The sequence below is a fragment of the Schistocerca piceifrons genome, chromosome X, assembly GCF_021461385.2.
Source record: "Schistocerca piceifrons isolate TAMUIC-IGC-003096 chromosome X, iqSchPice1.1, whole genome shotgun sequence".
In the NCBI taxonomy this organism is placed as follows: Eukaryota; Metazoa; Arthropoda; class Insecta; order Orthoptera; family Acrididae; genus Schistocerca; species Schistocerca piceifrons.
The window spans coordinates 972248310-972273751 of NC_060149.1; the positions used below are offsets into that span (position 1 = coordinate 972248310).

A 25442-nucleotide genomic window follows, 5' to 3' on the forward strand; every position below is an offset into this window, starting at 1 on the left:
TTGTTCGAGCTGAGGGAACAGCCAATTCTCTAACATCTCCAGATACTGTAGTCCAGTTACAGTAGCACCTTCGAAGAAAAAGGGACCAAAATCTTTATTGGCTGAAATGGCACAGAAAACGTTCACCTTAGGCGAGTCACGTTCATACTGAGTTGTTTCCCGCGGATTCTCAGTGCCCCATATACAGACATTGTGATGGTTGACTTTCCCGTTAGTGTGGAAAGTTGCTTCATCACTAAACACAATCTTTGAAACGAAAGATTCATCTGTTTCCATTTGAGCAAGGATAAAATCACAGAAATCGATTCTTTTAATCTTATCAGCTGCAGACAGTGCTTGAACCAATTTCAGACGATAAGGTTTCATAACTAACCTTTTTCGTAGGACTCTCCATACAGTTGAATGTGGAATTTGCAGCTCTCTGCTAGCTCTGCAAGTCGATTTTCCTGGGCTGCGAACAAATGCTTGCTGGATGCGTGCTACATTTTCATCACTCGTTTTCGGCCGTCCAGAACTTTTCCCTTTGTACAAACACCCATTCTCTGTAAACTGTTTATACCAACGTTTAATACACCACCTATCAGGAGGTTTAACACCATACTTCATTCAAAATGCACGCTGAACAACTGTCGTCGATTCACTTCTGCCGTACTCAATAACACAAAAAGCTTTCTGTTGAGCGGTCACCATCTTAGCATCAACTGACGCTGACGCCTAGTCAACAGCGCCTCAAGCGAACAAATGTACAATTAAATGAAACTTTATAGCTCCCTTAATTCGCCGACAGATAGTGCTTAGCTCTGCCTTTTGTCGTTGCAGAGTTTTAAATTCCTAAAGTTGTGGTATTCTTTTTGAATCACCCTGTATAATTAAGGAGAGGTCTTATTAAAATACAACAGCTTAAATGGAAAAAATATCACCTTCATTCATTATGAAGGTTGTCGTAATGTCAGAGACATTTTGAATGTATCACACATATGTAAATTTAATTACCTGAGCAGATCAGTATCCTTCATCACTCCAAGTAATGTTGTAAACAGGATATGCAGTCTTCAGAATTTCTACAGTCTTGCTGTGGTCTGCCTTCCCAAACCCCTGAAATGAAGCAGTCCTTGGGTATTTTAAAACTAAAGTACAATTAAACAGTGTGCTACATATCACAATAATAATTAAACACTAAAACGAGAACTCTTAACTACAACTACATCATAAGTAAACAATGTGCTTGTACGTACACTAAAACTGCATCTAATACAGAGCACATGAAACCGTAAAGCAATCTGAAATTTTCTACACCACACATCACAACACAAAAGCAGCAGAAAAAGGGAGTGTGTAAAGACCATCAGAACAGATGTGCAAGATGCAGCATCAGAATTAATTTTTCTATTGATGGGTCTGGCATTGTACACAACACTGAAACACAAGCAGCAGTAACCGTGCAAAAAAATTAAACACGTACCCACAATCTGCAACTGTATTAACTGTGTTAAATGAAACAGGTAGGTCACAAAATGTGTGAAACACAGTCTGAAAAGTATAAAATAGGTGCGAGGGGTACAGAGGAATCATTTGGTCTGCTCCAAGTGCAAGGAATTGTTGATTTGAGTAATTATGACAACTGTCCTGGCAACTGGAAAAAGTCTTGTAAAAACACCAGGCTCACCACAATTCATGTGCTGCCGTAACTATACTCAATCAAAAGATACAGAAGCTGGTAATAATAATAATAATAATAATAATAATGTCATAAAATTATGGGACAGAAGATCCTCTCTCTCTCTCTCTCTCTCTCTCTCTCTCTCGCTACATATACAACTCTCTCTCGCTAAATATACAAGTGGAAGCAAGGATTGTGGCCTCAAAAGTAATCTGAAAGGTGTAAGAAAAAATCCTGAATCAGATTGAACAGCACAGTTGGTATCAGCCTTGTCCACGGAAGGCAAGGTTTCAGGATGTAGGCCTGGCCCGGCACATAGTTTTAATTTGTCAGGAAGTTTCATAATCATGGCTGCTACCCAGAACAACAGTAGCCATTTCAACCATAACACTTGTCCACAACACCACGCCCAAATTATTGTACACGGTTGTAAGAAGCATGATGATGATTTACAGGTATTAACATCTGGTGACATTTACTTCTGACCATCTAACAAGGTATTCTATAATTTGTGCCATGTAACCAAAGCAGAAACTGCTTTCCCATGGAGGAGCTTGGCGTATAACATTCTTAAAAGCTTTAAAAATACTTGAATTATAGGGCACACAACGTATGAACAGAAACTTCACTGTTCTTAAAATACTTTTTGTTAACTGTGGTCTGCAGCTTATACGAATTGTAGAAATGACATCATGTAACACTTTAAGCTGTTGATAATTTTTTTTTACGATGCAACCAGTTTTGGTCAAAGACCATTTTCGAGCACCTGTTGTTCCCACAGCATAGAAACAGGAAAAATTCAGGCAAAAAGGATATTTCAAAATTGTAGTAACAATACATACAATGCTTGTGGATATTTAATTTATATTTCTGACATTGTATTCTTTTGATATATAAAGTTTTTGCTGGTAATCAAATTCTGTAAGTGTTGCTTGTATTGTTACTATAATTTTCAAACATTCTTTTCATCCCAAATTTTCCCGTATCCGCGATGTATATACAACAGGTGCCTGAAAATGGTCTTCAACTGAAACCATTATGGTCTTCAACTGAAACCAGTCACACAGTAAAAAATTAAGTTGAATAACAGCTCAAGATGACACATACTGTCATTTCTACAACTCACTGCTTTTGGTACTACCTGTGAGTAGCTGTACACTTTGATGACCTCGGCACTGGGGTCACGCTGTATTCTGCCACCACCAGTGCACTCTGTATCAACGCCGAGGCCTTTCACCCTGTCCATCGTCTCATCGTAGACGTCCGAATGGAAGCCAACTCACTTGTATCCTCGCACCTAGTAACAGGAACCATAGTCAAACTTTGAACAAAATGTATCAAGAGTACTAAGCAAGAAGAAAACACAAAAGTAGCAACGTGAGTGGAAATTGTGGCATCAAAAATAATCTGAAAACATAACTTAAAGGAGCTGTTGTTATATCCACTATCTATAGGAAACACACACAGGAGCTTCTGTTTCTTTTTTTTTTTCCCCCCCCCCATACCTACTGCAAATGCAAATGAAAGCTTTTGTATATTCGGACATGTGTTCTCTCGGAAAACACTGAACATAACGTAAATCATCTAGCTGACAAGGTAGTTGGCAACATCAGCACATGGCTTTTGGAGAACGGATTAATACTTCACTGCCAACAACTGAACTCTTGTAAAATAGAAATAGTCTTGTCCTGAGCTGGTCGAACAGACATTTTAAATTCTTAAGACTGAAGATAGATGAAAAGCTCTCTCAGAAGTATCATGTTCAACACCTTAAGCAGAAAATGAACACTTCTGTCTTCACTATACACTATGTCTTGGACACAAACACAAAAGCTTGTTTACTTTTGCTCTGTTATCTCATATGGTGTTATAGTTTGGGGCAATTCTGTGCACTTGACAAGAATATTCTCATCCCTGAAAAATGCAGTCAGCAAGCTCTGCAGTGTCAGCTTGTGAACATTCAGGGTTGCCGCAAGTTTCCCCAAGTGACGTTCCCCGATTTCCAGCAAGTTTTAGCATTTTTCCCTGACAAATTTCAAGGTCTCAAGGGCAAGTAAAGACAAGTTCAAAAAAAAAAAAAAATTGTAAGGACTTCTGTATTTCTTCCCCTCATGAGCAAAAATCTTAAGTACTAATTTCAGCATCTTTTGTAATGAACAGTTTTTAGATGGAGAAAGAAAGACAATGGTATATAATATTCCATTAAGACCACTGATGTTATTTTATTTCAATAAAACTAAACATATTTGGTGACACAAACACGCATTTCCTTGGAGTCACAAGACAGATTTAAAATACCTACACTGATTTCAGAAATAACCTCAGAAAAAAGTAGGCCTATTGAAAGAAGTATATAAGGCAGGCCAAAATATACAGGTACATAGCATACAAACCGCCTGTGACTGCCACAAGTTGTTCTTCCTATCGCTCATACTTTCTAATATACAGGGTGTACATTACATCTGGGAACACTTTCAATTATTTATTGCACAAGAACCAAACATAGCACAGATATCACACACGTCATTTTGAAGAGAAACCCTGAAAGTTCTTTTTCATGTATACCACCACAGCATACTTTGGTGGTTTGCCGATAGCACCAGTCATAAATATGGCAAGTTCAGGTGCGGAGCGAACTTTCTGTGTGTTGGAGTTCGACAAAAAAAGTGTGTGCTACAGCTGTTCAATGGATGTTTAGAACAAAGTACGGTAAGAAACCACCAACAAGGAAGGCACAACAAATTTATTATGACGGGTTGCTTGTGCCCAGCACAGAGAACCAGACATCCCAGTGTGAGTGAAGTGAATTTGGATTGCATACGAGAGACATTCATAAGGAGTCCAAAGAAATTGGTGCGTCGTGCATCCCATGAACTCGAAATGGCTCCACTGACTGTGGCAAGTCATGCGACAGAAGTTGTCTATGAAACCATTCAAATTGGAGCTAGGGTAGAAGGTCAATAACGACGACAAAGACAAGTGTTTTGAGTTTTGTTCACAGTTGCAACAATTGAATAAGGACGGGGATGGAATTTTGATCGCTTAAGTTTTAGCAATGAAGCCACTTTTGACACTAATGGGAAAGTGTACAGGCATAATTGTCGAATCTGGGGTACAAAGCATCCACACGAATGCATTGAATTTGGGTGTGATTCGCTAAATGTAAATGTTTTTTTGTGCTTTGTCGTGTCGAAAACTGTACGGGCCATTCTTCTTCGCCAAGAGCATTGTCACTGGATATTCCTACTCGGATATGTTGCAGCAATGGCTGATGCCTCAGATGCAATTGGGCTCTCCGTTCATCTTTTAGCAGGATGGGGCTCCACCCCATTTTCATCGTGAAGTTTGTGGGTACCTGAATACGGAGCTGCCGCATCGATGAACTGGCCGTGCTACAGAAGGGAACAGCTGTTTCATGAAATGGCCTCCCTGATCACCAGATCTCACTCCGTGTGACTTTTTTTCTGTGGGGACACATTAAAGATCCGGTGTATGTATGGTCTCTACCACGTGATGTAGCGGAGCTCCGGGAGAGAATACGAGAAACAAATATCACAATTGACGATGCCATGCTGGGACAGGTATGACACGAATTCGATTACTGTATTGATGTCTGCCGGGTCACTCATGTTTCGCGTACTGAATGTTCGTAAAAAAGAAAAAGATATGTACATCCTGTATAAATTATTTTCTAAGCCCCAAAATGTACTAGAATAAATAAAATGTTTATAAAACAATGTACCGCATAATGTACTTGCAGTGAGAAAGTCACAATTCCTGAACTCCATCGCCCGTGGCCTCTGGCCTGCCGAGGAGCACCACAGTCCTGAGTCCGCGGATAAATCACGAAAACCCACTGCGTTATACCACACACAAACAGAGCCGGCCTGGGAGCAGATCGGCGAGACTAGATCCGATGGGCAGGGCTTGCACATTATTGGGAAACGATTGGCTTCAAATCGGCAGCCCCAATCCGTTAGAGAGACCCACAGAAATGGCCTGTGGTTTTGGCCCATCATGGAAGTCCATTCATGTGGCCAGCTTTACACAAGTCACTGACATTATGTTGACGAAATGAGATGGTGGTGATAAATCCATCAATTTGTGCAAATACTCTGAGAATTAATGCTAATGAAGATAGGTAGCAACTCACCGTAAAGACGATCGCTGAACCATGGACAGACACGTAGAAAAGACAATCACACTCTCACAACTAAATTTTCGGCCATAGCCTTTCTTAGAAAATAACACACACACACACACACACACACACACACACACACACACACACACACACACATTCACACAATCACTCAGACACAACTCGTGCACATATGACCGTTGTCTCCAGCCACTGGGTCAACAATCTCCAAGAATCATATCAAAACAAACCACCCCTCACGCCTCCCATCGGCAGCTACTAGGCTAGTGGCAAGAAGTGGTGGCAGCACTGACTGCAAGCTGAGGGGAGTGGTAGGAAGTGGAGAAGCAGTAAGAATGAGGGAGTAGGGAAGCGGTGCATGTATTAAGCTGCATCCAGCCAGCGACGATGCAGGAAATCCCAGTAAACAAACTGTTTCATCTACTGAGACAAAAAACAAGATTTCTCCAGGTTTTTTTTTTTCCAAATTTCCCAGCAGGGCAGAAAAAAAGAGTGATACATGTAAGTATTCAAATCCACACACAAAGGTTACCTTGTGGTATGCTACAATTCTGCACAAGAGACCCTCACAATACATGAGAACTTCTCTATGCAACATGTAATTTATCCTAATTTCTCTTAATTTCATATTTTATTAATTCTGTAATTTTTTGTTTATAAATTTTATATTCAGCTTTCTGTAAACTAGGTACCACCTCATCCCACGAGCTTTGGCTCAAAGTCTCAAGATACGTGATAAAAAAAATAAATGTCAATCCCAAAACCTCACACGCCAATATAATGATCTGCATGCAATCATTCTGTTGATAATGGCACATTAAATTTGGAAAAAAAAAACTGATGCCCTTGATAATTCAAAGCTGTCATTTAAAGTCACAATTGTATGTATTATAGAACACTGTACAGGAAAAATGGAGTTGTAAATGTAGCTGTGTTTTAGTGAAAACGACGTTTTTTCAAATGATGGAGAACCAATGGAATACTTGTTGGTAACATCTGCTCTATACCATAAACCAGCACAGTACGGCACTTTATGAAGTTTAGTCAAAGGCCTGTTTTGTGAGATAATTTCTGTCTGGAAGTTGAATGCATTGCTTCCGTCACCAAAGCAGGCGTAAAAAAAAAAAAAAAAAATTTGCATTCAGCCCCCTCACATCATTACATCATCAGTGCAAACCAGACGATATTTCTCGTGTAAATCTACACGGCTATCTGGCAGTTCACACTTAAGGATACAGGGCATTTTTCCAGCTCAATATTATATTTCTTTCAGGCACTGTTTATAATATATATGTTTCAAGATTTTTTGTTGATATCAGGTAATAGAGCACACTTTTTAAACAAATTAGAAGTATTTTGAATATTTTTGAACCTGCTTAGAGTTATTTAAAAAAAGTAACAAGGAAATTCTTCCTCAAACTGAGGTACCATTTAATCCAATGTTATACATTTGAAGGAGACCAAATTTTTACCAGACATTCATGACATGGCTGAGATACTAGACCTATTTAATTCCACCTATTACGTATATTACAAGGACAAAAAAGTATCACATCTTACATTTTAATATTTATAATTTTTTCCAAATAAAAATGTTATTTTTTCTATGATTTAGCTGATTCTGCAATAAAGCTTAGGTCTACTACATAAGTATGGACTACCAAAAGTTACAGAAAAAATTAGAGCAATGCTTTATAAACTTTAGGAAATATTTGTACCTGAATTCTGAAGAAAACAACTAGCGGGAAATTGCGAATGAACATATGAGTCCAATTAAACTGTGCCTCAGAACATTCCTGAAGCATAGTCTACATCCTGCAGCCTTTCTTCATCTTCAAGCTTCCTCTTGGCATTCCTTTTAGCACTTCTTGCTTCTTTGGTAACTTGAAGAGCGAATCTTTCAGCTTCATGCACCCGTTGTCTGTCACGCAGAAGAAATTGATCTTTCATATTAGAGCCACATTTTATGCCTAAATTTCTCAGGACTTCCTACCTTCCTATCACTCCGTCATTGAAACATAGCACACCATCTAGTACACCAACTTTTAATGTATTTAGTCCTACAAAAACATTCTTGAGTAATCTTTCCCGTATGGAATGGTTGAAACTTTCATTTGTATTCTGAGTGCCCCCATGAAGACATTTACTGTATTTACTCGAATCTGAGCCGCACTTATTTTCCGGTTTTTGTAATCCAAAAAACAGCCTGCAGCTTAGAATCGAGTGCAAAGTAAGCAGAAGTTCTGGAAACTGTTGGTAGGTGCCGCCACAACTAACTTCTGCTGTCGAATATATGTAGCACTACACAGGCATGCTTTGCAGGCACAAAGATAAATACTGGCGCCAAACCCTCTGCATGAGTGCATTAAAAAAAAGGGGGGGGGGTGGCAGACAAGTTTTTCCTCCGTCTCGAGTTTCGACCACTGCATTTTCATACATTATCCAACGAAGTAAATACAAATTCCGTATTGTGCACCTTTGAATGTAGCAGCATTTCAATGCACTTCGAAAATCCGACTGGCAAGACTGTTTGGGATGTTTGTCAATATGGCCAACTCTACGTTCTGAATTTTTTCCTAACTGTGAGAAGAGATGGTTCCTTATAGGAACTTTTATGAATTGTGAATAGCATGCAGTATTCTCTTCACATAAGAATAATTAGAATATAAACATTTTGCCATGTATTCTTTCGTGTTTGCTGCTAACTCATTTAAATCCTGTCTGCCTAATAAACTACGAAACTAGAGTGAGACAACAGCAAATGCGGAAAAATATAGATATCATCCCATGTTTATATTTGTATTATTCTTATGCCTAATAGTGATACAGTCAGAAATGAAGCACGGCAATTGACTAGATTTTTAAATCTAAGATGACTAATTTCAGTGCAGAATGTAATGTACTAAAGAGGTGCCTGCAAAGATTTTCAAACGGAGAAAAATTTTCGCTAAACTCCCGTTCAGAATATCTTCTATCATACGCTGTCTATTATTTGGTTCTTGTTGATCATTCTCAATGAAAGCAGGAGTGTAGGTAACAGCAAATAGCTGTCTCTTGCCATTGTTTCGCTAACGAAGTACGCGAAAGAGGAAGGGTACCCGTATAATACGGACGGAGCGCCTGACGCATAGCAATGGCTACCTGGTAAAGCTTAACTACTGAGCTTACGACTCGAACCAAACTACTGTAGCTGTATCGTCATTCATTTGACCTAAATTGTGTCTCATATTACAATGGACCAAGTTTGTTTCGATTTGGAGGTGCGGCCTAAACTTTTCTCTCCCCTTGAGTTTCAAGTCTCAAATTTCAGGTGCGGCTTAGATTCGGGAAAATTTTTTTTCCTGGATTTCGAGTCTCATTTTTCAGGTGCGTCTTAGATTCGAGTAAATGTGGTACTAAGCAAAACGGGGTCCACTCAGGGCTCTAAAAATTGGTTTTATTTCATTCATAACAGGCTCAAGAAGATAATGCTTATGATATTTTGATAGTATATTTGACCACTTTCCTTTGCTTTTTGGTAACCACACCTAAGAATCTGCTCCTTTAGGGCAAAGTCCATGAACAGTGTGGTCATCTGTGGACAACTTATGAAAGTAGGTGGCCCATACAGCTTTCCTCATTGCTGTATCATCATTCAGAGGTGCATTTTGTCTAATGGCCAGTCCTTAATACCTCTGAAGGAGGTCTATTTCAGTTTCTGTCAATCTGTCTCAGCCAGACAGAGATTTTCAATCAGATAGCAATTTTCCTTTCATTTCTCTTCTTAGCTTCCTCAATCTAGCACCCATCCTCTTTTGCACATGTCCACAACACTCCAGTTTTGTTACGAAGCTATCACCATAAACATTCAACTCATTAATTTTATTGAAAGCTTTAGAGTACCCATCACCTAGGTACTTTGTATATCTAACGTTATAAACGGGCACTGACCTCTGAAATAATTTTAGAGCTCCATCACACTCCATACCTCTACTGTAACCATCATAATTATTATAACACTGATGTTCAATATGTCCTTCAGTGTTACTATGTCAGATGTGGCAATAATTAGATATGCACTCAACATCAACAACTTTTCCATTCTCCACAGAAGTAGCACTTAAAACACCATTCAAGGAACGATGTCCTCGATGTTGTCATGTCCCATCAAGTGCAACAGCAATGTCCCTTGTTTCACTAATATTAACAATTTTTTCTGCTGCACATTTCATAGATGCTTTAGACACAACCGTCAAGGCACCTAAAAGTATTCTTATGTACTTGCTGAACCTACTGGGAGGAGGAAGGTCAATCAAATGACAAAACGTTTGTGCAGCCTTTTTTTCCTTTTCCTATTGCACGCATTGCGTACACTAACCTCAAATTCACATCATATGAATTATGCACAATGTTCAAAGTCATTTTCGAGGTAGATTTATTGCAGGATCTACACAGACCAACTAATTTTGACGCTAAACCCTTCCTGCTACTTTGTTGTTCAGTTATTTCCAGACAGCCTACACCATCACATTGTTTACATTTTTCCACTTCCTTTATCAAAGAAGATAAGATACCCACACCAACAACAACAAATCCACTACAAACAGCGTCATTTTTAACACAAAAATTTGAATCACCAGGAGGCGTGCCATGTGCGAATTTCTTCACTGAAGAACTGACACGTAGGTTACTTTCAACAGTGTGGCTTGTTTTGTTTGTGAACTGGTTACCACAGAATTTCCTTTCATTGAATTTCTTGATGTGTGGCACACTAACAAATATGTATTTTCACAAATATATGTAGCGCTTGGGAAACAAACGTTTATTAACATGTGAACAAACTGCTTCAGAACACAAAAGTAAATACTCGCAAAGATAATCATTTACAGATGCTAGAAACCTGCACTGTTACCAACATATACAATGTATCATACACATAATCGCTGGAAACAGAAAGAAAGTGCACAGTTCTTTTCAAAATAATACTAGTTTCTGTAACAGAAATAAAGGGGGCATGGCAGTATACAAGGTGTGAATGTAAAGTAATGACACTGATGTGAAAAAAAATGTTGCTTACAGTTTTAGTCAATTTTCGTGTTGTCTCCTTCAAAGTTCCCTTCTGATTGCACACACTTTTTTTAGCACTTCTGCCATTGATGGTAACATTTCTGGAACTCATCTTCTGTAATATCCTCCAAGACCTTCGTCACAGCTTTTGGGACATCTTGTGTTGTTTGAAAATGGTGTCCTTGACCGCCATTTTGATTCTTGGACAGAGAAAAAAGTTGCACGGAGCAATATTTGGTGAATAAGGTGGCTCTGGCAGTATCGAAATTTGTTTTGAGGTAAAAAATTACTGTACTGACAGAGCAGTATGGGATGGTGCATTATCGTGATGCAGAATCCAATTATCAGCAATGTTATTATTAGACAAACCGTTCCTCGATTGATGTGCAGTTCTCCTGCAATCATTTTCATGGATAACCTTCTATCAGATTTTATGAGTTCATGCACCCTGGCCAAGTTGACATCCGTCCATGAGGTTGACAGTCGTCCACTGCAGTCTTCATCTTCAACATTTGTTCTGCCTTCACTAAACATTTTATGCCAATCAAAAACTTGAGCTTTTGACAGAACCTCCTCTCCAAAAGCCTTCTTAAGCTTACCGTAAGTTGTCATCGCGTTTTCACTCAATTTAATGCAAAAAGAAATGGCATACTGTTGCGCAATATTATGCAGTTCCATTTCCGTGATGAGAGACACTAACACGTGTTAACTTATTACAGCACAACTAATGACTGAGCAGTTGCTTCAACATGCCGCTTGAACTAGAAGCGGCTTATAGACCAAGGTCACAGATATTGTGCCTACGCAAGCCTGCAGGGGTGCCACATCTTGCAAAGAAAATCAGTCTCATTACTTTATTGTCGCACCTCGTACATGACCGTAACTTTAAAATTTGGTATGTATAGGTCATTTTTCATTTCAAACCCTACAGTGTATATATCAATGTAATCAGGAAAGACTATAGAATTTAATAAAGTCATTAAAAAAATTTTGATTTTTCCACCATTTATAAGTATCCTGTATCCTTAAGTGTTCGGCAGAGGATTCATCGAAAAGCCTTCAGACTATTTCTGTAACATTCCCCTCTTCAACAGCTTCTGTGGGAGCTCTGATTTCTCTTACTTTATCACGATAATAATTTCTCCTTATGTAGGTGGGTGCCAACAAAATATTTTGCCATTCAGAGGAAATTTCTTGAAAACATCTCATCATAACAAAAAACACCTTTGTTTTAATGACTGTCACCCCAACTTGTATATCATGTCAGGGTATATGCGGACAAGGAAAAAAAATTCCCAGATTTCTCAGTCAAAAATACACTTTCCCCCAAGTGAAAACATACTTTTTCCCTGTTAACTGACGGTATATTTTCTCTTGGAACTGTATAACTTATAAGTCCTTTGATTATGGTTTTATACACGGGCGTAGAATTTCCTGGCGCTTTAAGAAAAAAAAACACGCATTTTGGAAAGATCTTTGATGTGCAGCAACATGTATGCTGCATATTTTTGTATTAGGAAAGTATAAACTCGAATTCCACCAAACACCGCATGTTACTTTCCAAAGCATTGAAATGGAGATTGGGATGCGCTTTTGTAAGTTAGTCATAGCTCATTTCATGCGATTTCGCCAGCCGATCACAGCAGGTATTCAGAGCTTAGGACACGTGATGTAGTCAACCAACAGCAACATCACTGTTAAGTAGCGCGAACACACAAACAGAAAAAGTTAATGGCTCAAATTAATGTAAATAGTGTTGCTAAACGAAACGCAAAGCCTTCACATATAATATTGGTCTATCAGATTAATACGCTGCAAGAGAAGCTAAGCTTTCTCATAAAATGTTGGTCTTTTATGCGCGTATTACAATTTAAGATGTATCACACAAAGGTGCCAGTAAAATTTTTAATAACGACATAAATGTCTGATCTTCCAGGCTCAAAATTCATCTAAATGGCTCATCATCAAAGAGTTGATTTTTAAATGAGAGTCAAACACTTTGTGATTTAAGAAATTCATCGTACATTATCTCACATAGTTCTGGTGTAACTGCTAGAATGGTACTTTGATGGTAACGATTTTCAACCCACCATTCGAAATATTTTCCCACGACCTGTTAGAAATAGGTTCGTTTCTGCAGTTGCCAGAGAGCGCCAGATGACAGGCGTCACCGCGCAAGCGCAGCTACGATGTCGTAGGGAGCCCGCATGTTCGTACGTGTGAAACATTAAAAGATCTTACATTATGTAAGAAACAAGACATCAGAGGATACTCCAAGAGAATCGGAATTTCGTGACCCATACTAAAATGTTCACATTTAAAGTGCAAATTTGTATGTCCAGAATCCCACGACCTGTTATTAAGCTTTTCTATGTGGTTTTTGGGATGTAAATTTTCTTGGAGTACCAGTACTGTCCTGTCTCATGTTTGGTTCTTTATTATGGCGTAATGCCAAATGTGCTAGAAGTTGAAAATGTGCACTTGAAATGCAGCAAACACAGTGTGTGGAATTAAACACTTTGTCTCAAATATATTGTCTGCCTTAGTGGAAAAGATTAATGAAAGAAAATTTCTTTGGCAAACCAACAAAAATAACTTCATTGTTCTAAAAGGCAATTAACGCTTGACTGTCAGAAAGATGGAAATAAAATAAAATCTGCAACTAATAACACAGTTTAGCCTTCCATTATTATGTGAATGTATTTTAATTCACTTGATAGCTCCCGGCCACAGAAATCTGTTTTGTCTTCATTTGATGTGGGAGCAGTAAATGAAGAGGAAACACCAAAAACACTAAATGTAAAAATGGGTCACGTGTAGACTACCCACTTCCCAACTGTAATTCAGACTGTTCTGCGCATCAGTCCCGGATCTAGGGGGAAAAAGGGACGGGTATACACTCGCACACACACACATATCCATCCACACATATACAGACACAAGCAGACATATTTAAAGACCTATTTTGTGGGGGTGTTGTGAGGGTTTTTTTTTTTTTTTTTTTTTTTTTTTTTGTGGTTTTAGGGCGCAAAACTTCTATGGTCATTAGCGCCCAGCCCGTGACGTAGAAAACAGGAAAAAAACGAAATTTAAAATCAGCAGCAATGGGAACAAAGTCATAAAATTTAAGAAACTAAAGGCAGAAGGAATGCTTAAAAATCCACTATAGAAAGGGGTTGGTTGTCCCCCCAAAAAAAAGGCTTCAAATGACTGACGTCATTTCACTGTCACTGATAAACTGTAGAACGCGGTCAGCTGAGCGCGTGTCATCTGCTAAAATCGACGATAGATCAGGCGATAGTTGTAGACGGGAGCGTAACGGATTAAAATAGGGGCATTCAATTAAAAGGTGTCTGACCGTCCACGGCTGAGAGCAGTGGGGACAGAGTGGGGGAGGATCACCGCTTAAAAGATGTCGATGACTAAAAAGACAGTGCCCTATCCGGAGTCTAGCTAAAATTACCTCCTCCCGACGACGCGATCGGGAGGAAGAGGTCCAAGCGCAAGGAAGGGCTTTCACTTCCCGCAATTTATTATGGGGAAGTGTTGACCAATGCGCATGCCATAAATGAGCAACTTGGCGACATAAACCGCTCCGTAGATCGGTAAACGGAAGAGACTGAATAGCTGGCCGAGGAAGAGAGACTGCAGCCTTGGCCGCTATATCGGCCGCCTCATTTCCACAGATACCAGCGTGTCCTGGGAGCCAGAGGAACGCCACTGAGACGCCCCCCAGGTGGAGCAAGCGCAGACAGTCCTGAATCCGGTGGACCAGAGGGTGCACAGGGTAAAGAGCTTGGAGACTTAGGAGAGAGCTGAGAGAATCTGAGCAGATTACGTACTGTATCCGCTGATGGCGGCGGATGTAGTGGACAGCCTGGAGAATAGCGTAAAGCTCCGCAGTATAAACCGAACACTGGTCGGGAAGCCGAAAGTGATTTGGGGTGTCGCCAACAATATAGGCACTCCCTACACCTAACGATGTTTTCGAGCCATCGGTGTAAATAAATGTGGCTTCCGTCATTTGTGCACATAGAGCAGCAAATGCCCGACGGTAAACAAGTGTAGGGGTACCATCCTTGGGAAATTGACATAGGTCTCTGAGCAAGTCGATCCGGGGACGGAGCCAAGGCGGTGCTGTACCCCAAGTTGTCAAGAAGGTTTTAGGAAAGCGGAAGGAAAGAGAATGGAGCAGTTGACGGAAGCGGACTCCCGGGGGTAGTAGGGAGGAGGAGCGGCCTGCATACCCGACATCAAGGGAGGCGTCGAAAAAAAGGTCATGGGCTGGATTAGCAGGCATGGAAGACAAATGGCTAGCATAACGACTCAGAAGGACTGCCCGCCGATTGGATAGCGGAGGTTCAGCAGTCTCAGCATAAAGGCTTTCCACAGGGCTGGTGTAAAAAGCTCCAGACACTAAACGTAATCCACGGTGGTGGATAGAGTCGAGACACCGAAGAATAGACGGCCGAGCAGAGGAGTAGACTATGCTTCCATAATCCAATTTCGAGCGCACTAAGGCGCGATAGAGGCGGAGAAGGACCACTCGGTCCGCTCCCCAAGAGGTGCCATTCAGGACACGGAGGGTGTTAAGGGAACGCAGACAGCGAGCCGAAAGATAGGAAACGTGGGAGGACCAGCACAGTTTTCTGTCAAACATAAGACCCAAGAATTTAGCGACGTCGGAGAACAGAAGGTTGACAGGACCTAGATGTAAGGAGGGCGGAAGAAACTCCTTACGTCGCCAAAAATTAACACAAACGGTCTTACTGGGTGAGAAACGGAAGCCGGTTTCGATGCTCCACGAGTGGAGGCGATCGAGACATCCTTGAAGACGTCTTTCAAGAAGGCTGGTCCGTTGAGAGCTGTAGTAGATCGCAAAATCGTCCACAAAGAGGGAGCCCGAGACATCAGGAAGGAGTCAATCCATAATTGGATTAATGGCAATGGCAAACAGTACAACACTCAGCACGGAGCCCTGGGGTACCCCGTTTTCTTGGGAGAAAATACGGGATAGAGTAGTGTTCACCCGCACCCTAAATGTGCGCTCTGCCATAAATTCGCGAAGAAAAAGGGGCAGCCGGCCTCGAAAGCCCCAAGAGAACAGTGTGCGGAGGATGCCTGTCCTCCAACAGGTATCGTATGCTCTCTCCAGATCAAAAAATATTGCTACCGTTTGGCGTTTCCGGAGGAAATTGTTCATGATATAAGTGGAGAGAGCAACAAGATGGTCAACGGCAGAACGATGTTGTCGGAATCCGCATTGGGCTGGTGTTAAAAGACTGCGGGATTCCAGCCACCAAGCTAAACGGTAATTCACCATACGCTCCAAAACCTTACAGACACTACTCGTGAGAGAAATGGGGCGATAGCTAGAGGGGAGATGTTTGTCCTTTCCAGGTTTCGGAACGGGAACGACAATAGCTTCCCGCCATCGCCTGGGAAAGGTACTGTCGGTCCAAATTCGATTATAAAGGCGAAGGAGGTAGCGCAGGCTATGGGTTGATAAATGCAGCAACATTTGGACATGGATACCATCCAGTCCTGGGGCGGAGGAGCGAGAAGAAGAGAGTGCATGTTGGAGTTCGCGCATGGAGAAAACAGTATTGTAGCTTTCGCGATTTTGAGAGGAGAAAGCAAGATGTCGCACTTCCGCTGCACGTTTCTTCGGGAGAAACGCTGGCGGGTAATTGGAAGAGCTCGAAATCTCAGCAAAGTGCTGACCCAATGAGTTAGAAATTGCGACGGGGTCCACTAAGGTATCATGCGCGACAGTGAGCCCAGAGACCGGGGAGAAACTAGGCGCGCCTGAGAACCGTCGAAGCCGACTCCAAACTTCCGAGGAGGGAGTGAAGGTGTTAAATGAGCTAATAAAGAATTGCCAGCTTGCCTTCTTGCTATCGCGGATGACGCGACGGCATCGCGCACGGAGCTGCTTATATCGGATACAGTTGGCCAAAGTTGGATGGTGACGGAAAATGCGAAGAGCACGTCGCCGCTCACGTATTGCGTCACGGCATGCCTCGTTCCACCAAGGAACTGGGGGGCGCCGGGGCAATTCGGAGGTGCGTGGCATTGAACGTTCCGCAGCTGTGAGAATAACGTCGGTAAAATGTGTGACCTCAACGTCGACGCTGGGAAAGCGACGGTCATCGAATGTCGCTAGAGACGAAAAAAGTGTCCAATCGGCTTGGGCAAACTTCCAGCGTCGCGAGCGCAGATATGGCAGTTGAGGCTGCAGTCGAAGGACACATGGAAAGTGGTCACTCGAGTGTGTATCACCAAGGGCGAACCATTCGAAGCGCCGGGCTAGCGGAACAGTACCGACCGCAAGGTCCAAATGAGACAAATTTGCCGTGGAGGCAGACAAAAACGTGGGGACCCCAGTGTTGAGGCAGACTAGATCCGCTTGGTGGAAGACATCTAGCAATAGTGAGCCACGTGGACAAGGATGTGGAGATCCCCAAAGCGGGTGGTGGGCATTGAAGTCCCCAACCAGCAAATACGGGGGTGGAAGCTGATCAAGAAGATGAAGGAGATCAGCTCGTGCCAGTGGTGTAGACGATGGAATGTATACCGTACATAGAGAGAACGTGTATCCAGAAAGGGAAAGACGGACGGCGACAGCTTGGAAGGAACTGTTTAAGGGGATTGGGTGATAATGGAGAGTATCATGGAGCAGAATCATGAGTCTTCCATGGGCTGGAGTGCCTTCAACGGAGGGGAGGTCATGTCGGACGGACTGAAAATGAGGGAGAACAAAGCGGTCATGGGGACGCAGCTGTGTTTCCTGAAGACAGAAGATGACCGGCGAGTAGGATCGTAAGAGGATCGACAATTCATCCCGATTGGCGCGAATGCCGCGGATATTCCAGTGGATAATGGACATAGGGTGAACAGAAAATGGAGAAACGTGACCAAGGGTGCTGTCAACTCAACGACTGCTCAGAGCTTGCGACCGACAGCATGGAATGGCATTCAGTCGAAGGCAGAAGATCCTGATCCATAGGTTGGTCAGGAGCAGCTCCTGCCACCAACGATCGGCCAGTTGACCGGCCACCAGCAGTGCGCCTCGGCGACACGGAAGATGGCCGAGGGCGATTTCCGCCAGGTGGTGCTGTAGTTGGGACACGCCTTGGCGGAGAAGGAGAGGAACTGTGTTTCTTCGTAGCCTTCTTGGAGGTATGATGTTTAGATGAAGGAGGAACCGATGGTTGTGAAGTTGCAGTACGTAAAAACTCTTCACGAGAATGCTCTTTTTTCGAAGACTTTGCGTCTGACTTTTGGGCTCGAGATTTAGCCGAACCCGACAAAGGGTGAGCCATAGAGTGGGCAGGCGAAAGTGGTGAGGTTGAACGGGCGATCTTTGCGCTGGCCGATCTGACGACCGTGGTACTAAATGTGAGGTCGCAAGTCTGCGTGGCCGCCTCCTTTGTTGGCCGAGGAGAAGCAAGGACAGTGCTGTATTTTCCTTTCTGAGGCACGGTGGGCTGTCGACTAGCGAGTAACTTTCGAGCAGCAAAGGTCGACACCTTTTCCTTCACTCTTATTTCCTGGATGAGCTTTTCATCCTTAAAAACGGGGCAATCTCGAGAGGAAGCAGCGTGGTCACCCATACAGTTGATGCAGTGTGGGGATGGAGGTGGACAAGCACCCTCATGGGCATCCTTGCCACACGTAACACATTTGGCCGGATTGGAACAGGACTGGCTGGTGTGATTGAACCGCTGACATCGATAGCAACGCGTAGGGTTTGGGACATAAGGGCGAACGGAAATTATCTCATAGCCTGCTTTGATTTTTGATGGGAGTTGAACTTTGTCGAATGTCAAGAAGACAGTGCGGGTTGGAATGATGTTCGAGTCAACCCTTTTCATAACCCGATGAACAGCTGTGACGCCCTGGTCAGACAGGTAGTGCTGAATTTCTTCGTCAGACAATCCATCGAGGGAGCGTGTATAAACGACTCCACGCGAGGAATTTAAGGTACGGTGCGGTTCCACCCGGACAGGGAAGGTGTGGAGCAGAGAAGTACGCAGCAATTTTTGAGCCTGGAGGGCACTGTGTGTTTCTAACAACAGGGTACCATTCCGTAATCTGGAACAAGACTTTACAGGACCCGCAATTGCGTCGACACCTTTCTGAATAATGAAAGGGTTGACCGTGGAAAAGTCGTGACCTTCGTCAGACCGAGAAACAACAAGGAACTGTGGCAACGATGGAAGAACCGTCTGTGGCTGAGACTCAGTGAACTTACGTTTGTGAGCAGACATAGTGGAAGGTGAGGAAACCATTGCGGAAGAATCCCCCATGATTACCGGCGTCTCCGATGGCGCGCTCCTCCCTTGTGGGGGCCCTCACCGAGGGCACACCCGCCTTAGGTGATTGTTCACACCTCAGGTCACACCTCCCGACAACCGGACGGAGGGACCAATCGGCACTTTCGGAAGGTATCAGCTCGGGTAATCACCCCTCCCTGGGCCTGGCCTTTACCAGGGGGTACGTACGTGTCCTACCTGTCTACCCGGGGCGGGGAATTACGCGTTACCCCGTCACCGGCTACGCATGGAAGTGCGTGGGTCGGCCTTCAGACACGCACAGGGAGGAAGAAAGAGAAAGGGAAAGGAAAGAAGAGTGGGTCTCAAACGCCGCAGCGGAGAAAAGGGTAAAGAGAAGAGGTAAGGAAAGGAGAAGGACAAAGGAAGGAAGAAGACATACAAGCAAGGAAGAAGAAGAATGCGGTACATTTACAAGCGTCCGTCTCCGGACGTAGGCGCAAACCATACTCCCAGAGGGGGAGAAAGTGAAGGAAAGAGCCAGAGGTGAGGGAGGGGGGGTGAAGACAGGGGATGGGGAAGGATGCGGAAAGGGAAGGTATGCAGCCCGGAAAGGAAAGAAGGCCACATTAGCTCGGGGCCCCGTGCTCGCTACGCACGTATCCACAAAAGGGTTGTGGATCCCCTGGGGGGTGTTGTGAGGGTGACATGGTATTAGAAGGTGGAAAGTGTAACATGAGGTTGAAATGAAAATGAAAGATAAAAATATATGGGGAGAGATAAAGGTGAACTAGAAAGCAACTGGAAATCTGGTATGAAAAAAGGCGAAAAAGTGTTGGTTAAGTTGATCCTGTGGTGAACTTGGGTTGGTAGACAGCGATGTGCATAAAGGTTAGGTGGTTGTGTTGCCGCTAAAACACGTTAAAGGACGGAGAAATTCGGGAAAATTTCAAAAAAACGTGTAAATGTATTAAAAGGAGTGGTGTTGTGGTGAAAGATTACGAAAATGGGGCTAACAATTGTCTGACGAAGAAATAATGACGTTAAAACCTGTGGGGAGCGGCTAAAAATGATCAGTGATGTGCAAAAATGGAAGTGGAAATAAAGTGAAAGTTCTTAGAACTAGCCGAAATGGTTGTTTAATACGTGAAAGCAGCTGTTATTGAACTAGAAACGGTGGATTTTATAGCAGCAGTAGTGTTGAAAGCGGAAAATAAAATTTTTTTGGTTATGTTTTGGAAGTGGGTTACATATTATTGAGTATATATAGGCGGGATAAAATTGTATAGTAGATTACGGTAAAAAGGGGAAGGTGAATACAAAGTGAGACTACTGGTAAAAACAGAAAGAGAAAATAAAGGAAAATAAGACGACAGGAAAGATTTCGAAATGCAACAGCGACAATAACAAACGTAATTGTTGGCTTCAAATTAATGATATGGTTATAATAGAGGGAAACATTCCACGTAGGAAAAATATATCTAAATACAAAGATGATGTGACTTACCAAATGAAAGTGCTGGCAGGTTGACAGACACACAAACAAACACAAACATACACACAAAATTCAAGCTTACGCAACAAACTGTTGCCTCATCAGGAAAGAGGGAAGGAGAGGGAAAGACGAAAGGATGTGGGTTTTAAGGGAGAGGGGTAAGGAGTCATTCCAATCCCGGGAGCAGAAAGACTTACCTTAGGGGGAAAAAAGGACGGGTATACACTCGCGCACACACACATATCCATCCACACATATACAGACACAAGCAGATATATTTAAAGACCATTTTTTTTTGTGGGTGTGTTGTGAGGGTGACATGGTATTAGAAGGTGGAAAGTGTAACATGAGGTTGAAATGAAAATGAAAGATAAAAATATATGGGGAGAGATAAAGGTGAACTAGAAAGCAACTGGAGATCTGGTATGAAAAAAGGCGAAAAAGTGTTGGTTAAGTTGATCCTGTGGTGAACTTGGGTTGGTAGACAGCGATGTGCATCAAGGTTAGGTGGTTGTGTTGCCGCTAAAACACGTTAAAGGACGGAGAAATTCGGGAAAATTTCGAAAAAACGTGTAATATATCTGCTTGTGTCTGTATATGTGTGGATGGATATGTGTGTGTGTGCGCGCGAGTGTATACCCGTCCTTTTTTCCCCCTAAGGTAAGTCTTGCCGCTCCCGGGATTGGAATGACTCCTTACCCTCTCCCTTAAAACCCACATCCTTTCGTCTTTCCCTCTTTCCTGATGAAGCAACAGTTTGTTGCGAAAGCTTGAATTTTGTGTGTATGTTTGTGTGTCTGTCGACCTGCCAGCACTTTCATTTGGTAAGTCACATCATCTTTGTTTTTTTTTATTTTTATATATATATATATATTCCAAAAATATGTTCATTTTGTAGTGCACGTCTTTCTGAAGGGTCTGATGCATGCAACATGTGTGTTTGAGGAAATGTAAGACATGTCATAAGTGTGCCAAAGTGCAGTGTCTCGTCTCCTCACACAGCATTCTCCTATCGCACGTCACTGTACTTCGCTCTGTGGAATTGAAATGTGTATATTTTGTAATGGATGCCATCAAACCATATTCAGGACAGTGGAAATTAAAATGTCCTGTGGTGCCTCTCCTGTTTACAGTTGGCCGGTTTGACATTCTGTCCCTCTTTTTTTAAAAAAAAGAACTCTTCAGAAAATGTGCACTCTTTGTTCCCTATCAGCTAACAACTTGCTGCTTTGTGTGACATAAAATTAAATATAGGATATATAAACCCAGTAAAGACATGAGACAAGCAAGACAATACATGTTTCTTCAATCCTTAGCTCCTAGAATTTTTTACCCTCTAATCTTGGTACAGCTTTACATGGAGTGCTTTCCTTCTGTGAAAGAATCTATTACCTCATCAAAGTTCGTCAAACATTTTGCTACACGAAAAGTCAAAATGTCGTTGTCTAATACTGAAAAAGCTGTTAATACAAATAGGACCCAAGACTGGGGTTGTTTCCCGATCTGATTACACCTATTTTGTCACTGTCTGCTAGATAAAACAAAATAGGCCTTTCTAATACTACAACAATTGTAATACACACTAAATAAATGAGACTGTTTTGGCACAAACGGTCTGTTTTGTAAGGACAGAAAATAATTCACAAAGTACCAATATCAAATGCCTATTAGGCCAACTACAAGCAAAAAGCTTTACGTTAGGAAATAGTTTCACACTTCATTCATACACTCCAGTTCCTCAAGCACGAGATCGAAAAGTAGTAGTATGAAATTTTTATACGAACTTGGAATCGTCATATTGTTCCATAATTTGTGTGATGCCCCCATTTCTTCTCCTTCATCATTCTAACAAACAGTCTTGTTATCGCTAATTCTGTAGCTATTCCTGCCAATGCCAAAGCTTATTTGCAGGTTAACTTCATTAACTCTACCAGAATCACCGGTTTAGCTATCGCGTGATTATTCTCCGGTTAGGCGTTGTTACATGGTCGTACAACACATTTTCCGTGCTTCTTCCAGAACAGAACTTACAGTAGCTGCTACCTGGGGACTGTACAACTCGCCCTTACTAGTATAGCGATCTGCCCAAAAATTTTTTGTCAAAATTTCATTTTCTTGTATACACCGCGAAGGTAATACGTAATCATTCTTACGTGTTATTCGTTTATTTCCACTCCTGTAGTCTGAATCTATGGATTCCGCTAGTAATTACAACAACGCTCATCATTCGCAAACACAATCAACCACACAATCAGACAGCGGTTGGTATTCATCCGTTCAGCCTTACTTCGCTCAGCTCTGTCAGATTCCACTGACAGAGGAAACATGTACACTACGCACGCATTCACAAATCAACTTACGATTCATTCAAAATCAACTTAGAATGTGTTAAAAATGTTCAAAAACCGACAGGGATGAGTTTCAAAGTAATATGAATAATCGATAAACTAACGAACTAACGTGCGCTGGATGCGAGTCGCTTTGTGAAATAAGGTTTCCTCCCCCCCCCCCTCAAGAATATGAATTTGCCCCCCCCCCCCCCCTAGATTTGGACCTCCTGCGCATGTATAAATCTAGCGGCTTGGGCGCTCCAGTAAAATTTTTCCCGGTAGCATCTAGCTGCTTGCTGCGACTGCTTACACAGCCAACAATTTCTGTAGCCAGAAGCGGGAGAAGGTACTACTCAACTGTGCATGCGCATGATCGAGCTCGTAACTGCTAAAATGAATTTAATGTAAACAGTTGTGACGTCACGCTCAGCGGAGGCAATTTGCTGTTACGAAGCATTGCACAGTCTTCCTAAAGCCTTTGACACATTTTACTGTTGGCGGACACTTGTATGAGCACTGTTTTGTTGCTGTATATGGTGCATTTCCCTTGAAAGTTAAGTTTTATTTTCGTTTTTTCTCTTGTTCATGTTTTATTGCTGCAGTATTGAGACACAGTAATATCCTTGTTAGAGTATCGGTTCTTACCAATCAAAATTACAAAAATTTAACTGAAAACAAAAACAATGAAAAATTTCCCGGGTTTTTCCCCGGATCTTCCGGGTCGTATACACCCTGCATGTCCATGGCGCACTCCCCCTTCTTAGCTATAAAACAACATAAGTTGCTCTTCTTTGAATGCTTTTTTATGTCCTCTGTCAACACTATCTGGCAAAGATACCATAGCACACAGGGCCATAACTGTAGTTCAACAGTGTTTCAGTGAAAATCTTTTGTGCGTTTTCAGTTGTATCGCCATCCACCATCTCACTTCCAATTTAACAGTAAACACTGAAACACTATGTTATGCAGATAACAACCAACCTTAGGCTACAATTCCCCATTGCAAGTCACCGACATCAGAAGAAAAATTCAACTGAGAAAACTGAAAAATGATGCTAACGACTGTCTCTCAAATAATAATGTATCACAAAGTTGACCAAATATTAGTTTACCAGTTACTGACCACTAATTTGCTCGGTTCTTTGCCATCAGGACCCTCTGGACCAAAGACACGTATTAGAACATACTTAAATGTTCCTTCTGGGTCGATATCCACATCATGAACAGCGGCAAGCTTCTCTGCTGCTGTCATTAGTGTCCTGTTAAACAGATGTTAAAATTATTCCAGGAATATTTATATACAACAGGTGAGAGAAGAATAGTGCTGCAGTCACAATGTAAACAATACAATTCTGCATCTAGGATTTATACTGGAAACAATGTTTCCTTCAGAGAAATAATGATCTAATATTTGGATTTTGAAACGTGTGCCTATTAAGTAAATACAAGCATTCCGTGGATGATCGTACACCATCCAAACCATAAAACTATCAATTAATTGTATCCAAAGGGAAACATACTTGAGAAAGCCATAAAATTACAAAGAGAGACAACTGCATTCTCGTAGAAAGAATTCGCTGGGTGAATTCCTTCATGTTTGGTGGACTCAAAAATATTTTTTAAAAACATTTATTGGTTATCGTTTAGAAAGAGCAGCCATTTTTGTTTCAGGCTTTCTTACACTTTTATAAGCGTCTGTGGTTTTTTAAATTATTCAGTAATGGATTGCCCCAGACCTTTCATACAAGAGGTATTTATTTCAGCAGACACTGGGCTATAGATTAAAACCATGATCACCCTGCTGAATGTATTAGGGAATACACTTTTAATGTCTCAAAGTTGTTGGTTGTAAATTTAAAAAACCCATTTTTAATACTATCTTTCCAAAGAGTAGTTTCTTAGCCTTAATACATTTTGTGGTATTACACTACTCAGTACAGATACTTTTTTTTTTTTTTTTTTTTTTTTTAGAGAAACAATTATGACAAGCTTATACTTAGAAACACTTTAAAAACAAATCTTTTGAAGTTTTTCATTCTTTGGTCTGCAAATCTTTGTTAATGGACCAGATATAAATCTGAAAATTACACATTTAATAGACCTTTATGATATCAAACTTCTGTATAAATTTCAACCTTGAGATTCCATGGACAAAAAAAATTTCAAATATGAGTAAAAAATATGTTTCTTACTGTTTGCAATATCTGGGCTGATGGAAACAGTGTATAAATTACATAATTTAAAAATATCTAGGATAACTCTTTAAAAAATGAGACAATTCATTACATTATCCCGTTCTCAACTTGTTTGTTTTTGCTACGTTGTTTATTGAACAACAGAGATATTTCTTCACTCATGTTGGGCACAGAGTTAAATGTTCGCCTAGTCACAGTCATAAATTCCAGGGGAGAAGACAACTCCTTTAATGCATTTTTAACGGGCCTCTCGTGTTGATCCTTTTAAAATTTTTTAA

General features: G+C 41.6%; 1 protein-coding gene across 1 annotated transcript in view; it reads right to left on the reverse strand.

Moving 5' to 3' along the window:
- Positions 1–1002: 1002 nt before the first annotated feature.
- LOC124722826 (sex-regulated protein janus-A-like) overlaps positions 1003–25442 on the reverse strand; it is a 31346-nt gene continuing 6906 nt past the window's right edge. The window contains exons 2-3 of the mRNA XM_047247949.1: positions 24093–24228; positions 1003–1095 (exon numbers count right to left, since the gene is read on the reverse strand). Coding sequence (XP_047103905.1) covers positions 1003–1095; positions 24093–24228 — 229 coding nt within the window. The remainder of the gene's footprint in view (positions 1096–24092; positions 24229–25442) is intronic.